Raw genomic sequence first — 17,952 nt, 5'->3', positions numbered from 1 at the left:
CCATTTCTGTGAATAACTCCTCCCTGTCAGCAGACCCACTAGGACGTTTATTTTGAACTGCATAGAAATCAAGCAGGAATGGAATTCTTACAAACCCTACTTGAAAACAACCATGTGTCTTAAAGGGCATCTGTCAGCAATGCCTCCTCTACCTTTACGCAAATATGTGCATGCTGGTCTTCAAAATTCCATCAGCCTCTTTATATCTTCTATCTGTTGCTGCGATCCCGAGGGAATAGCAGTTTTTACTAATAGGCAAATGAGGTGTTAAGTGCTCTGGGTGTGAAAGAACACTTAACAAGCCATAAGTGCACATTCATGCCTACAGTACTTGAAGCCGCATTTGCATATTAATAAAAACTTATTTTTTTAAAATGCAGCAACAGATAGAAGATTTTACTGACAGATTCCCTTTAAGGCTAGTTTCTCACTAGCATTACCGGGCGCAGCATACGGCAGCTGTTAAGCTCCACCCCGCCAGTCAGCTTCTATGATCGCATGACGCTGCATGCGACCAGCGTACCCTATATTTAGCGTTGGGTACGCTGGTCGTGCACTGGTACACTTTTGCTGGCGCATTCGCCCTTTTGGCGCTGCGACGAGCACACAAAAATGCAACAGTGCATTTGGCGCACATCGGCGCAGCGCCAAAAGGGCGGATGCACCGGCAAAAGTGTACCAGCGCACGACCAGCATACCCAACGCTAAATATAGGGTAGGCTGGTCGCATGCAGCGTCATGCGATCATAGGAGGAGCTGACCGGAGGGGGCGCGCCGGGGGCAGAGCTTAGCGGTGGCCGTGCGCTGCACCTGGTAACGCTAGTCTGAAACTAGCCTAAGCCACATGCCGACACAAAAGAAGCTTCCTGACATTGAGCTGAATGTAATAGCTGCATGCTAACAGAAACTCAAGATCTATAGTCAACTGCCTCTCTACTCTGCTTGATCCCAGGATGCAGATTCTGGGCATGGCTCTATAAAGGTGACTTTATCTTGCTCTCTGGAGGGGAATGTACAGGAACATTTTTATTTCTGGTTTGTATATAGGATAAGTGTTCCGTACATAAAGCCAAAGCAATGGAATAAAAGTATTGACTGGTCGGACAGCTTTAGACAATGTGTTTAATGCCATTCTACCAAAACTTACTACTGAATTTATACATCACGCAACACAAGTTAACAACTGTTAAAACACACATCTTCAAAACTTTGGGCATCACTCAAATCTGAAGTAGGGCAGAAAAATAGCTGGCAAAATATAGCCCTAAGCTGTTAGAGATAAATGGGGTCAACACAATTTCATGCAGTCCTGTCTCCTTATATTCTGTTTGTAAGAATTCACTTTCTGGTACACAAGCAGAACTTTACGGGAAGGCCTACTGTCAGGTTCCTTTTATATCTTACATAGGTTGTCTGTGATTAGAAGATATGGTTGTTTTATTTTGAAACAGTGGCACCATTTCTGGAGTAAAAGCAAGACCATTTTTTCTAATCCTTAAAACCCCCTTAAAGTACATTCTCTATTTCTTCAAAAGTATGCAGAGAGATGCACTGCAAGATATTAACAACTAGATCAGAAGCCTATGCCCTACTTAAAGTTGTCACATTTTTCTAAAACACTTAGTTGGGCAAGTAAAACCCCTCACTAAATTCGATTTTGTACAATATTGCAAACCCCTAACTGTTTTTTTAGTACTCTAAGGCCAAAACAAGATGCATTTATGTTTTCCAACTTTAGGACAGAACAACATGAATACATGAAACTTTATAATCTTTGTACAGAGTTAGTACTCTATTACTCAAATATTAAAACTTGCAAAATCCTTTGGTGCATTGCTGTAGATTACATAGACATTAAATATGCTGTTATGTAAAAGAGAAAAAAAAAAAAAATCGCGTTAGAATTTGCTCAAAAGTATTCCCTAGGGTGGTGGTTTAGTAGCTATTGCTAAATATGGCCATAAACTCGCAAATTATTTGGATGATACAACCAATAATGAGTGTTTGTGCCAATAGTTTGCTCTTCTACAGTAGTACGTTATTTTCTCAGACCTGCTTAAAAGCGGATTTCTCTGCTGATCCTCGTTGATTCTAGGCTTGAATGTAATCTACTTGGGAAAATTAATATTAATCAAATTGTACTGATTTGTCATCCATGTAAAATAATTACAAAACAACTATACATATATGTTCCTTAAAAGACAAGTGGTCAAATAATGAAAGCACATCAGAACCTCAGAACCCTTGTCTTTAGATGACCTTTCGTTTAAATCCGGGTCAATCCAAAACAAGTGAAGATCCAGCTACTTAGATCCCCAATAAAAAACAAAAAACAGCTCAGCTATTGTCCCATTTTTGGAGATGGCCACCCCAGATAACTACTGAAACAATTGAGATGTATGGAAAGGACATAGTGTACCCTTACTCCATACGGAAGCATTTTATCACTGATAATGATTCAGCTTTGTATGAAGTGGGACTCAGACTTAAGTGAGCACTGCTATCATAGCAGATTGCATCTACTGCATGGTCTTATTTATATGGCGTTAGGAGATTTTTTTTGTTTTCTTTGGAGGTGTGGGGATGGATACGGACTGTGTATTGGCTTACAATCAACTTTTTATGAAAAATGTCAATTAGCCCAATCAGGCCAAAGCCTAGGCAGTTTTAGGGCAGTATTAAAACATATCAAATATTGCTTTTCCATTTTCCACCATTTTTTCCTCTCTGATACATTAATTATGGGAGACTAACCATTTTCTTAAAATTACAATGTCACAAACATCTAGTGGCTAGGCTGCCAATTTTGGCAGGAAATTAGACTAGCATTTGGTGACAGTACCTAAATACCCACTCTGAAAGATCATTTCCATAGTTCTGACCATAATTTAGCAGCTCAGTAACATTCACGAGAGAAAGTGTTCCCTGTAAGAACCTAATAAAAAATGGATCTTTTTTTAGCCGAAAAATCTCATGGTGATAATTATTATGCTTCATTATGAAGACCCTAGTTACGACACACTTAATATTTTTGTAAAATCCCAAAAAACAAAGGAAGCATATGCCAGGCAATTACAAATTACAGTTTTTTGGATTTTGTTGTGTGGGAATGCCATTTATCTAGGCCTATTAATTGGTTATATTAATATTTTTGTAACCTGTACAACATAATATTTTTTCTTTAGTTATAGGGCTAAATATATTCTAGATATATAAAATGCAATATCTCTTGCTTTACAGATTATGTCACAATCGCACATTTTTTTTTTACTATTAAAAGGTGTAAAGATGAAATCCTGTATGGCACAGTAGCTACCCTATGTGGATAGTTATGAATGAGGGTTAGAAGATATATACCCAACCCTATGTAGGTCAATGTTTTCAATTAAAGATTCCTTGTAATAGTGGATGGGATTGGAATACTGTGCTTGGCAACCAGTATTTATGTACGTAACCTACTCCGATCACAAGAAATACGTCTCGTACGAAAAAGGGACTTAAATTATAAAATTAGAAAGGAGGGGCTTATTCTGCTTACTTCAGGCCTTGTTTTGTACTGTGTTAAATATCAAAAAACAAAATTATGCATTTGGGAAGATAATAACAAAACAAAACATTTTGCCAATGAAAATCTCCAGAGATCTTTTTGTGGATTAAGGCCCTGAATGGTTACAAAGAACAGTTCACTTGGTGAGCCTTTTGGCTACGTCTGCATATGCTACTTCTATCTCTCGGTCACATGGACAAGTGTTGATGAATTCGTCTCTGCTGTATGCATTACTCAGATATCTCCAGATCCCAGTCATCGATTTTGGGATATTGAAGTTTCTGTATTTTTTGGTCACCACCTGTAAAGTAAAAATATATTGAAAAGGTTAGCTGGCTAGTTAACACAAATCAGTAGCTTCCCACACCATGCTAAGCAATGTTTTTTCCCCTTTTTTTGTACCTTTACTATATGAAGCTTTGGCAAAAGATTACAATCAGCTAGAGTCATATCATCCCCATCTAAGAATTTCCGGTTGGAAACTGTATCATCATCAATACTATTCTCATCAATTTCATCAGGTAAGGGCGAGTTCAGGTAGTCATCAAGCTTCTGCAACGTCTTCAGTAATCCTCTTTCTAGTGCTACAAAATTTAAAAAAAAAAAAAAAAAAAAAAAAAAAGCAATGAAAACAGAAGTTTTCTTTAAAAAAAAAAAAAAAAAAAAAGACAAGGCATTAGGGGTCTCAAACCAACCTTAAAGGGGATGTTTATCATCTTTATATCGATGACCTATCCTTATATTAATAAGAGAAAAAAGGAACAGCATCCAATCCAGGTGACAGTGGTATCAAAGGTTTATTCTGCCAGTATAAAATACAACGTTTCGGCCATATTGTGGCCTTTTTCAAGTATAACATGTAACACAAATGGTTGGTGGCCTTTTATGGTGTGGCACAGCCAATCACCACTCCAGTAACACCCATCACATATAATCATACATTAAATACATATAATTACATCAATCAGATACATGTATATTCAACATGACATACCGTCAGAATAATATCAATGATCATAACATCCTTATATAAATATTACAAAAATAATCCATTAGTAAACAAAGAATCCCCAGAGAAACCCACCAATAATCACCATGCATCTAAATATCCATGGTGATAACGTGCCAATCACCATCAGTGAAATATGTCTCTGTATAATCCACCAATCCATGTTCCCATAATAATGGCGCCAACCCCAAAAGCCAATTGTATGAGGACTCGCATATCTGTTGAACGGGAGACTTCCCTCTCCCCTCCATATAATACCATCATCAGTAGGAGCCGAGCCGTGTCAAGGGCGCAGCCTCATGACGCGCACACCCAGGTCACCGCACATGTGCCGCGCACCTGACCAGGCCTAATCAGGTGACGCGCCCATCACACAGCATCGCGCTTGCGCAGCACCGTGAATGGAACGCAGCCACATGACCCGCCCGCCAGAGGAACCACACACACGCAGTAATACCCCGGGGCCACAGTCACGTGAAGCATCCATAACAACCCCCGCGCCTGCGAAGATTGCCAAAATATAGTGCAATAACGCAGCTGGACTGGATGCTGTTCCTTTTTCTCCTATGGATATTTTTGTTCATCTGGGTTCATGAACTTTGAGCTTGCATCCACTTAGTCCCGGCTGTGCTGTCGGCTGCTTTTTCGCTGAATACTATCCTTATATTAAGTCATCATTATTAGATTGGCGGTATCGGAGACCCGGCATCGTCTCCGGCAGTGGCTGGAAGTACACAGTCCACAGAGCGGAGCACAATGATTACTGTAGTGCTGCGGTAGCACACTTATGCAGTGAGGAGGCAGTGACCCACAAAGTTCAAACACAGTCTCTTTAGTGTGTTACTTTACAACATTAAATGTCCATTTCACACAGGTGCATAGCAATCAAGTTTAGTTCACATAAGTGCATAGCCTTAGTGTCCAGTTCACATACACACAGCATTATATAGTACACGTCATCTTTCCATATGTACAGTCACTAAACTTGCTGGACCTCCCTTTGTCCAGTTACCGTGGGCGACTGCAGCCCATGTCAATGTCTCTTTACTCACAGCATAACACTGTCCTTGATATCCGGATTACAGCTGGGAACCATATCCTCCTATTTGTGGTCGTTCCTCTGACCAGTTACCGTGTAGACGGCACCGTTGTGTATGCTGTGGGAGCCAGGCTAATCAACTGCCCTGGCTGCTGGCTCCACTGGCCTGTGTTGCCTCACACAGGTATAGCTCTAACTCTGCAAAGCCGACTGCTCTGCACAACAGCACACACCAGACTGACACTGATGTTAAATCTGACACACCCAAACCCTTTCCTGCAGGGCTTTTAAGAAAGAAACTTGTGGCCTCAAGCCACATGGAAAACCCGAGCCTGGAATAAAACGGACTGCACAACTACCATCCTGCAGTCTGTTTCACAACACAACAAACCAGAGCAGGTTTTCCCTACATTTGCCTTGGACACTAGTATGTCCAAGGCTAACAATTATTTTATTTTTAGTCTGCATTGCAGTCACAGCTACGCTTGTGACTGCCATGGACTCCTATGGCCTTCATACGCCTTTGTGCACATCCGGGGGAGAACACACAGTGACCCCCTACCTGTGACATCGGTCACTGCTTCACCATTACAATCATAGCTACGCCTGCGACTGCAATGCTCCTTCATGGCCTCAATACGCCTCCATGCGTATCCTGGGGAGAACACACAGTGACCCCTACTTGTGACATGGGTCACTGCCTCACATTACATATAGCCACTGTTGGAGCTGATAATAGCTCAATGTTTGGGGTGCAGAGTCTTGAACCCCATCGATCTGATGCTGATTTCATCCAAAATAGATGATCAATATAAAAGACAACCACTTGAAAGGGTTATTCCCATCTCTCTGCATTTATAAGAGTTTAGTAACTACTTCTAATTCTTGTCCACTAGAGACAGGATTACAAAAACAGCCAAGTGCAGCTGTACTACAATGTCTCCTTAATTCTCATAGAAATGAATGAGAGTTACAGAAACAGTGTAGCAGAGCGAGCTATAGTGTTAGTGTACCTCCCAAGTTGCAGAAAGAACAGAGCTCACTGTAATAAGTTGTTTCCATAACGTCCATTCATTTCTATAGGAGTTATGCAAACAGAGTGGCACAACTGTGACGGCTGTTTTCTCAACTCAGGTGGCCGGGACCTTACAGCAGTTATTCCCATCGGGACTAGGAAAGTCAGAAGAAAATAACCCTTTAAGGCTATGTTCATGACTGATGTTTTGGCAGCGCTTTTTTTCTGCAGAAAAGAAACAGCATTTTACAGTACCAGAAAACGCTTAGAGATTACAGATATCTCATGCACACAGAGCTTTTTTTTCTGACTGAATTTGAGCACTGAAGGGTGTGAACTCGGCGTTTTTGCAGTGTTTTTTCAACCATAAAAAGCAATAAGTGTAAACATTGAAAAAAATTCAGCATATCATTTGTGTTGCGTTTTTGACTAATTAAATTAACTTTATTAACATGTACTGTAGACAAGTCACCCATGTAATGGGTCTGAAACAACACAGCAGTTTTATATGCAGCATTTTTAGCCAAAAGTGAAGGTTTACTCGTAACTGCAGAAGAAAAAATGCCAGGTGTGAACATAGCTTATGGGGAAATATACTAGAAATAGGCGTCACTAAAATAGTACACAGCTGCTCACTATATAACATTGTATTCAAGTTGAGCAATTGTATGTGGTTCTCCTTTTTTTTAACACAATGCTTACATGTTTTATCACCCAACTTCTTTCTACTTGCTCAGTCTTCACAGTGAACTTCATTAAGACAAGAAAACTACAGTCACAGGACAGCAGAGGGCAGCGCAACAATGTGAATGTCTGCACTTCGGTAACAGCGCTTAGAACTATTTGCATAAAATAGCCTTTCCTTAGAATACCTTTATCAGAAACGTGTTGTCAAGCCAAGCCACGTTCGCTACTGCAATTTTGGATGTAACTGTTATCTGGAAAAAATGAAAGCTGTGGCTGCTCTCACTTCCTCCAGATGTCTGGTGGCGAGGACAGTGAAGTGGTCGCTGTTTGGAGAACCAGTGCTGACACTGCTGGAACAGCGCCTGGACTTGAGGCAGGTATAGGTGTTATTATTTACTTGGGGGAAACATACTGACTGAAAAGGGGCTGTCCGAGTAGTGGACAGCCCTCTTAATAATTTCATTAATACACTACCCTGAACAGTATCCATTGCTGCCAACTAACACTCACCCCAGACTTTTTTGAACTGCAGTTGGTTTTAAACAACAACAAACATCCCCGGGTCTGGCACAGAATATCCACCGCTGATACCCTTGGTGTTTGTCACAGACAGCGCTCTAGCCTATAACTGAGCTCAGCACAGCTTGACAGCACAAGCTGAGCTCACCGATTGTGTGCAGCGCTATCAACGCCGCAGACAGGAACAAAACACAGGGAGCAGTGGCAGAGGCAGAGACTCCACACAGAGTCAGAGGAGGGTGAGTAAAACAGTATTTGCTTGCTTTAAAATAAAACTGCACCTGGGGGAACAGAGGTTTTCGGAAACTGTAACAACCCTGTAAAGGGATATAATCCTACATCGAATATACGGAGTATAATGCCCAAAATTCAGACTGAAAGAAGTACTAAAGTGGAAAAATATATACATTCTTTATTGAAACATATACATAGAAAAATATAAAATGTATTAAAAATACAATAATATGATCAGGTAGCGGAGGCGACACAACAGCGGAACTGACAGCAGCGTGAATAACTAATTACGCCTTGGTCCATATACCGTATTTTTCGGACTATAAGACACACCAGACCATAAGACACACCCCAATTCACAGAAGGAAAATAGGGAAAAAAATAATAATGTGTCAAATGGGGGTCCGTCTTACAGTCCGAATTCAGCTTACCTGGGAAAGGATCCAGCACAGGTGGAGGAGTGGTCACAGGGGTCATTCAGTGGTCCAGGCTCATGCGGTGGCAGCAGGTTGGTTGTGCTGGAGCAGCTGGGCTGTACTGGGGCAGCTGGGCTGGGCTGTGGCAGCTGTGCTGGGGCAGTGGGGCTGGGTGGGCTCTGTGGGGTGAGGGTGGCGGCTCTCTGTGCTCCGGTGCAGGGGCGGCGGCTCCGCCGGCATTTCCTCCAGGCCCGGAGGCCCCCGCACTTCTCTTGCTGGCTGCTGCCATGTTGCGGTGGCCTCCGGGAACATGGACGCCGGGAAGATGGCCGCCGGTCCGGGGACGGCGCATGCGCAGGTTCAGATCTCGTCCCGAGATCTCGGGGGGACGAGATTCAAATCTCGGCAACGAGATCTCGTCCCCCGAGATCTCGGGACGAGATCTGAACCTGCGCATGCGCCGTCCCCGGACCGGCGGCCATCTTCCCAGCGTCCATGTTCCCGGAGGCCACCGCAACATGGCGGCAGCCAGCAAGGGAAGTGTGGGGGCCTCTGGGCTTGGAGGAAATGCCGGCGGAGCCGCCGCCCCTGCAAAGGAGCACAGAGAGCCGCTACCCCTGCACCGGAGCACAGCCCGCTGCCACCACCGCACTACAGAGACCCCACGGCACCCGCACCAGCCTCACAGGTTAGTACATTGCGACCATAAGACGCACCCCCCACTTTCCCCCAAAATTTTTTGGGAAAAAAGTGCGTTTTATGGTCCGAAAAATACGGTAATAACCAGCAAATCCTTAGCATAGCAATGACTCACTAAAAGAATAGCTCACTAGCTCTTTATACTTTATATACATACTTATTGAGATTGGTTCCTATAGATTTGCATGGGGCCTTGGGATGTATTCACGATATGGCGGTTTATGAGATACACTATAAATTACTCTTGAGATCCCATTGCTCTCTATAGTTATATGACGTTTATTTATTCCCTTACTTTGGCCAGTAACCAAGATGGCCGCCGCGGTGCGCGCATGCGCGGTAGACTCATGGTCTTGTGGGCGTCCCTGAAGGCGTCATCACAGTCTTGGGTGGGTCAATGACGTCAGGAGAACAGCGTTTTCTCCTTGTCCCTCACGCAGACTATGACGGCCGGACGTGATGTGCCTGTAACCGGGGGTCCGCCTCCCATTCGCCCTTTGGAGCGGCGGTAATGACGATCAGCTGTGATTGGATCTTTTTAAACCTTGTGCATTAATCAGCAACACACACAAGCCCCTCGATGAAGCCCAGCGCGAAACGTGCGTTGGGGCGAGGGTCCTGACACGTAGCTGATATATGCCCCACATGGGTAAGCATGGTCATTACAGCATTTCCTTTATTCTCTGCACTAAGCACTTTAACCCCTGCTATGCATGTCTCCTTGTGCCTTATACAGCATTCATGAGATGGCAGTCATTTTTTGCACTCTAGCACTTAGAAGTCAGAGTAAATGTGCTGTTGCACAATTCTTTTAGTGAGTCATTGCTATGCTAAGGATTTGCCGGTTATTATATGGACCAAGGCGTAATTAGTTATTCACGCTGCTGTCAGTTCCCCTGTTGTGTCACCTCCGCTACCTGATCATATTAATGTATTTTTAATACACTTTATATTTTTCTATGTATATGGTTCAATAAAGAATGAATATATTTTTCCACTTTAGTACTTGTTTGAGTCTGAATTTTGGGCATTATACTCCGTATATTTGATGCAGGATTATATAACTGGTATGGGAGTTGTCCTATTTTCCATGATATTTAAATAATTCTTTTTCTTTAATAAGAAAATGAATTCATGTCCTTAAATATGTTGGATCATGTTAAAAAAAAAACCCTGTAAAGGGAACCTGTTAGGTCTGATAATGTTGTTAATTGCAGGTTAATAGCGTCATGGAGGTGCCCGGCTGCAGAATGGAAAATTTGGCCCCTGGGAGAAAATTAACTATTTTTCTTGGGAGCCTCTGGCTTTCAGTCATGCACGAAGCAATTACAGGCACAGCTCATAGCACTGAGAATGGTAGCAATAAGCACACTGACTGACAGACGGTTTTGAAGTGCATCAGTGCAAATACACTGTATGAGGCCGGGGTCAGACTTGCGAGAAACATGGCCGAGTCTCGCACGTCAATAACCGGCACTCGGATCGGAGCATTCAGCGGCATAGAAATACATGCAGCTGAATGCTTCGATCCGAGTGCCGGCAGCAGTGCGAGACTTGGCCATGTTTCTCGCAAGTCTGACCCCAGCCTAACAAATATTCTGGGCTCTGGGAAGAGCATCTGAACCAAAAGCTGCAGTATACATTAGATCAGTGTTTCCTATATTCCACTCCTCACGACCTACCGATAGATCACGTTTTCAGGATTTCCTTCGTATTGCACAGGTGAGAGAACATGTGACAATTTTTGATGTCTTGCTAATAATTTCATCACTCGTGCAATACTAAGGAAATCCTGAAAACTTGATCCATCAGGGAATTGTGTGAACTGGAATTTGCAAAACACTTCATTAGACAAATGTTGTGTGAACTTTCCCCCTGCATCCAGCTAAAGCAGCCAATAGTGTAATATATATGGGGGCATTGGCAGTCGTTGGCTTTCAACATGCCTCATTATTTGCTCCCCAGAGTATAAGATGATGATATACTTCTCCAGTACTGGCTTATTTTCCATCACCCTACTAAAATAAATATAAGTATCCACCTGACTCAAAGTCGGAGGGAGACAGATTTTGGCCAAACAGCAATCACTGGCAGCCATTCCATGTGTATAGTAAACTGTATAGTAAATAAACAATCTGGTTGGATTACCTTCATTGGCATCTGGCCGGGAGTTCTTGATATATGCAGAAAACTTTGCAAATATGTCCATGCCAGCTGTGTTCGATTCTGGGTGTCGTGCTGCCAGCTTACGGTACCTAAAATAATGAAATGCTTTTTAAAACTAAAAGTTAATATTTGATCAGCTAGTGCAACCATCATTTATGTCATGAGGGACTGCTCTCACAATAGCCATAATGCCTAATGTAAGTGTAATGCAAGTCTGTCTTGCACCTTACAATGCCACGGCTTCGGATTTACTCCAGGTTCAGTGCACTGGGTCTCTTATTTCCATGACTCAGTTTTAGGTCAGATCAGATCACATAGAGGTGTCAACTGACAGGTGACTAATGTCACTGAGCTCATCATACTTAAAAGTTTTATCAGTCAATCATTGTAGTCAGACCTGACTATTCAATCTCAAAACCTGACCCATCACTTACTTTGGAGGACAGAGTACTTCTTCCAGGAACTCCTCTATCTTATTCACATCAGTCTTTACTTCGTGGTTGTAGGTTATAAATGGAGGATGGGTTCCGGGTGCAAGATTTTGTAAATCTGCTGGTTTTCTACAGAAAATTAACAAAAAAAAAAAAACCACGTAGTGACGATTCATTATAACACAATATCAATCCATAGTATTCACAAAAAATATCTCCACACTTTGTAACACAATCCTACAATCCTAAATTATTACAGTATGTCCTGTAGTGTAAGGACGGAGGGGGATTGATGAAGACTCTCCACTGATCCCAGCAAATTACCCTTAATAATTTTGCATTTCTTTTCAGCAACTGAATTCAATGCTTTCCTCTTCTGGGGTCAGGTTGTGATAATAGCAGATATGTATCATTTTACAAGAGGTTCATTACCAATATACTACAAATAAGATGCTTTAGGCCCTGTGCTCACGGTGCGGATTCTGCTGCGGATCCGTAGCGGATTTGGCCCTGCGGATCCGCAGCAAAACTGCAGGTGATGTACAGTACCATTATTGGCTATGTAAAAAAAAAAAAAACCCGCTGTGCACATGCTGCGGATTTTTCCGCGCGGAATAAAAGCAGCAGCATGTCAATTCTTTTGTGTGGTTTTGCTGCAGTTTTCCACCTGCACCATTCTACAAATCCACAGGTGGAAATCCGCACAAAAATGGCAGTAAATCCACACAAAAAATGCACTAAAGCCGCAGGAAAAATGCAGGTCATTTGACCTGCGGATTTAGTAAAATCCGCGTGGAAAAATCCGCGGGAGAATCTGCACCGTGTGCAGTGCACATAGCCTTAAAGGCAGTTGTCTCAAGACCATGGTTCAAGAATGCTCCACTCCCCTGCCTCCTGACTCCAATGCTGATACAGCCCCTCTCCAGCTTGATGGATCAAGCACACACGCCAGCTTCAGAGCAGCACTTCCAAAAGCTACAGAATAGAGCTTGCCAGCACTGTTCTTCTTGCCTAATAGTCCAGTCAGTGCTGACAGACTGCAGAGGCAACGAGCAGTACACAATATAGTTAAAAACCGCTCTGTTTTTAAGAATGGAAAGATATTTAATACAGTAAATTGCACAGTTGCTTGTTTTCACAAGCACTTTGCAGTTTTACCCACTCATCAAGTTGAGAAGACCTGTAAGAACAAAATGGATGATCATAGTTTATTTCTAAGGAGCCACTGATAGTTTTACATTTTGCCAGCAATCTCAGGTAAAGGAAGAGTCTACATTTTCAGTGACCTTTTCAGAAAACCCAATCCCTTTTCTAGAAGCATGTTACCACCGCCATCACAACAGCGGGGCAGAAACGAGGAGAAAATGTGCGATCTAAACCTCAATGGCTTCTGCGGAACTTGAAAATGTCCTAACAAGTGCAGTTCAATGAGCAGATCCTAAAGTCGTATTACGGGATTTTCTGCAATTAAAATTCATGGCTTTGCTCAAAACAACTACAGGAAACCACTAGGATGCCAAAGTGTGTTTCTGGCATCCCCTTATACACTCATAACCCACATTCCTTTCCTCTTAAACACTTGCACTTCAGAAGGCTAAAGTCCCATTACGGTCAGTGTTGCTCCTATGTGAAACCAAAGGGCAACAACATCTTAACTAGTAAATATTTACTCCTAAAAGTTGTGGACGTAAATGAGTATTTCACTTATGGAGAAGGATATTATTTATTACCTGTAACGACAAGAGTAAAAGTGAAAGAGCCGGTAGCAATGTATAGTACAGACTCCCTCAATTTCTGAAAAGAACAGGTCAGAGGCTTCAACGTCACAGCCATTTTTCAGTTACTGATACCACATCATTATACACATGAACAGACAGGTTACGTTATCCAATTGTATACTGTCCGCATTCTGTTAGATTGTAGGAATATCTGGATAATTACTATACATCTGTGACTCAAATACCTCTATGATGCATATATATCAATCAAGACCTGAGTTTAAAGGGAACCTGTCACCCTTTTTTTCGACTATGAGCTGTGGCCACCGCCATCAGGGGCTTATCTACAGCATTCTGTAATGCTGTAGATAAGCCCCTGATGTAACCTGAAAGAGAAGAAAAAAAAAAAAAAAAAAAAGTTAGATTATACTCACCGGGGGGCGGTCCGGTCTTGGTCCGATGGGTGTTGCCGTCCGGCGCCTCCCATCGTCATATGATGCTGTCCTCTTCTTTCCTTCCCGTCGTGGCTCCGGTGCACTGCTCTGCCCTGTTGAGGACAGAGCAGAATACTGCAATGCGCAGGCGCCGGACCTCTCCCGGCATCTGCGCACTGCAGGACTCTGCTCTGCCCTCAACAGGGCAGAGCAGTGCGCCTGCACAGGAGCCACAACGGGAAGGAAAGAAGAGGACGGCATCGTATGAAGATGGGAGGCGCCTGACCAGACGGCGACACCCATCGGACCAGACCGAACGCCGGGTGAGAATAATCTAACTCTTTTTTCTTATCTTTCAGGTTACATGCTATGATGACAGTGGCGGCAGCTCATAGTCGAAAAAATGGGTGACAGATTCCCTTTAAGTCCGACTCCAAAAATTCAGGCTGATCTCACACATTTGTGCTAATTCGGAAGTATCCAGGTGATACACAGAGCCACAATAATTACAGTTTAACCTCTGACCGTGGCATCTACGTGGTTAAGTAGTGGGAGTATGCTCTTCTGCCTGTCCATCACCAGAGGCTGGGTCTAACCAGATACCTGTAATGGTGTGACGCACATACTACCTGACATTCACATGTGGTCTAATCTTGAAAGTCATTACAAAAACACATATCATGCATGGAATAATTTTGTTTGTGGTGGCCCTTTAAGTATAGAGCACCGTGCTTTCTTATAAAAACAGTTAAAGGGAATCTGACAGCAGGTTTTTGCTATGTAATCTGAGAGCACCATGGTGTAATTACAGCAGTGTGTCACTTACTGGCCTGTGTATTTTTGTTTCAATATAATCAGTGTTTTATCAGCAGATTATCATTACAGGTCTTGGTGACTCCGGCCTCCTAGTCAAATCACATCCCACCACTGATTAGCAGCTGTCAATATACTCAGAAACCTGCTAATCAGTGGTGTGGGCGATATTACACAGGGATCAGCATTCAGAGAATTGATTTGGTTAGGTGAGACTCTGGACTGTGGTCTAAGAGGTAAGGTTTCTCCTTGTGGAGAGTGACATACCAGCTCTGGCATGTCAAGGTAAGGAGGCTTATATGCCGTGCAATGCTCTTCTGGGAAATTTAACATGCAAATTGCCTCTTGAGAAAGAAAGAGGACTTGGAATTGTATAGCGACACCTGTTGGATCACAGTCCAGAGCTTCTCACTTAGCCAAATCAATTCTTATACTTTGCATTGACAAGGGCCAATAGCCCGAAACACTGTGTCTGCAAATTGAGATTTTGATTTGTCTCCTATCCCAAGTCATATTACAAGACTCGTTAAAGGGTTGATTGTGAATTGTAGGATCGCTACTACCAACAGGTGGCGCTATAGAGTGGCAATCTCCTTACCTTGGACATTGTTGTGAATCATCAATAACGGTGACAGATTCCCTTTAAATATGCAGACTTATACCAGCCAATGGACACAGTTGTCTCACAAATGCAGGCATATGGCAACATAAAGTCTTTAGTTCCACAAATAAACCTGAAAGTGCATCTCTACCATTTATCATCGGGTTAAAAATTCTGTGCTGATGAATTTTTTCATATATCTTTACAGCTCAGTTTCTCATGATACTTCGCTCCAAACAGCCAGCAAGCCTTAGAAGTCGATAACTGACTTCCTGCAGCCACCACTACGGGGAGATTATGAACCAGCTCACTGTACACTGTCTATAATTGATAAGCAGTATGCAGCAAGCTTACCAATAATGGCTAACTGCAGGTAGCAATTTGTAAATCTATGTCTATGCAGGGGATTAGGAGCTTTATAATCAGAAAAACAAAGCCATAACTAATAGAAACATTTATTAGGAAATGGATTGGTGCAGATTATTTAATCAATGTAAAATTATTTGGAAGAGTGCATTTGGCCATTCATAAATTCATGTGCCTTTGGCCACCTGTCTTGTTCAGGACCTTCTTTCAATAATACATATCGGAAACCTTGGTCCAGATGTGGAATATACAGCTCTGGCAAAAATTAAGAGACCACTGCACAGTTTTATAAAAATCAGCTTCTCTACAAGTCTGACAGCCATTCCATTCCAGCGTCAAGTGAATTCCAACCAGAGTACTCCTCATTCTACTTAATGTGCTTCTGATTAGGTGATCACCGGAACCAAATCATATTTAACGAAGGAAAGTATAAAAAACCCTGCTGTGGTGTTCACAATCCTCTTGCAATAGGACAAGCTGGATGGCAAAACAAGTGCTAGTAATATTACAAAAAGTAATAGGAATGAAAAAATAACTTTTAACCATGCCAAAGGAGTTGAAAAGAAAAGTCTTGAGTGAGGAAAAGAAGGGTTCAATTCTGGCTTTACGAACAGAGGGATACAGTGAGCGTCATGCTGCCTCCATCCTTAAAATCTCTAAGAAGGCAATCCATTACAACAAGGTCAAGCAGCAGACATTAGGGACAACAAAGCTACAGACCGGCAGAGGGCGAAAACGACTCTCCACTGACCGGAATGACCGTCATCTTATTTGAATGTCACTCAGCAACCGCAGGATGACATCAAGTGACCTATAAAAGGAATGGCAGCTGAGGTGAAGCACATGCCACGAACAGTTCGTAACAGGCTCCTAGAGGCAGGGCTCAAGTCATGTAAAGCTAGGAAAAAACCTTTCATCAATGAGAAGCAAAGGAGAGCCAGGCTGAAGTTTGCCAAAGACCATAAGTATTGGACCATAGAGGACTGGAGTAAGGTAATCTTTTCTGATGAGTCTAATTTTAAGCTTTGCTCAACACCTGGTCATCTAAAGGTTAGACGGAGACCTGGAGAGGCATACAATTCACAGTGTCTTGCACCCACTGTGAAATTTGGTAGAGGATCGGTGATGTCCTGGTGATGCTTCAACAAGGCTGGAATTGGGCAGGTGAATCAAGCCGCATACAAGGTTACCCTGGAAAAACAGTTGATTCCTTCTGCTCAGACAATGTTCCCCAACTCTGAGGACTGTTTTTTTCCAGCAGGACAATGCGCCATGCCACACAGCTAGGTCAATCAATGTGTGGATGAAGGACCACCGCATCAAATCCCTGTCATGGCCAGCCCAATCTCCAGACCTGAACCCCATTGAAAACCTCTGGAATGTAATCAAGAGGAAGATGGATAGTCACAAGTCATCAAACAAAGAAGAACTGCTTAAATTGCTTGTTCCAGGAGTGGCATAAGGTCACCCAAAAGCAGTGTGAAAGGCTGGTGGAAAGCATGCCAAGACGCATGAAAGCTGTGATTAAAAATCATGGTTATTCCACAAAATATTGATTTCTGAACTCTTCCTGAGTTAAAGCATTAGCATTGTTGTTTCTAAATGATTATGAACCTGATTTCTAAACATTATTTGATGTCTGAAAGCACTGGTTCTTTTATATAATTTTGACCATTTCGAATTTTCTGAAAATAAATACAAAATTTAGTGCTTGGAGAAATGTTGTTAGTAGTTTATAGAATAAAAGAGCAATTTACCTCAAAAATATACCTATAAATAGAAAAATCAGACAAACTGAAAATTTTGCATTAGTCTCTTAATTTTTGTCAGAGCTGTATATATTTTATATATATTTTTAAGCAGCGGTGAGGACTAAAGGAAGTCTTTCAAAAGCACAATTGTCCAAATACAGAAGTAGCAATAACTTTTCTGCAATGCAGGGTTGCGTTGTTGTATAGACAGTAGAAATCCCCCCACATATCTGGCTCACAATTACATAATCCCAATAGGCATCTCCCAGATTCCTTAGTAGGGTCTGCACAGAACAAGAGGCTGTGTGTAAAGCCCTGAGGGAAGAACTGAGCACAGGCGCTATGAAGTGCACTCATTCACCCTGTCCATCTCATTTTCAGCTTAACATTTAACAAGATTTCCTGTTTCTGTTTATTTTTAGAGTAACTTTATTTTCTTTTACAATGAGCACTCAGGCAATTCATCTAGCGAATTATAGAAACCAACAAATTATGGGTTACTTTCTG

At 42.3% G+C, this 17,952-nt stretch overlaps 1 protein-coding gene across 2 annotated transcripts in view; it reads right to left on the bottom strand.

Annotated features, from left to right (window-relative positions):
* Positions 1–798: 798 nt before the first annotated feature.
* Positions 799–17,952, bottom strand: part of CLIC4 (chloride intracellular channel 4) — a 69,612-nt gene continuing 52,458 nt past the window's right edge. For both annotated transcript variants that reach the window (XM_073572473.1, XM_073572464.1), the window contains exons 3-6: positions 11,766–11,891; positions 11,314–11,420; positions 3,950–4,131; positions 799–3,848 (exon numbers count right to left, since the gene is read on the bottom strand). In XM_073572473.1, the coding sequence (XP_073428574.1) occupies positions 3,684–3,848; positions 3,950–4,131; positions 11,314–11,420; positions 11,766–11,891 (580 nt within the window). In that variant the 3' untranslated portion in view covers positions 799–3,683. The remainder of the gene's footprint in view (positions 3,849–3,949; positions 4,132–11,313; positions 11,421–11,765; positions 11,892–17,952) is intronic.

The sequence above is a fragment of the Dendrobates tinctorius genome, unplaced genomic scaffold, assembly GCF_039654945.1.
Source record: "Dendrobates tinctorius isolate UK_male_01 unplaced genomic scaffold, ASM3965494v1 ptg000007l, whole genome shotgun sequence".
In the NCBI taxonomy this organism is placed as follows: domain Eukaryota; kingdom Metazoa; phylum Chordata; class Amphibia; order Anura; family Dendrobatidae; genus Dendrobates; species Dendrobates tinctorius.
Note: the sequence above shows the minus strand (reverse complement) of the source record. Positions and strands in the feature narration are given on the sequence as shown.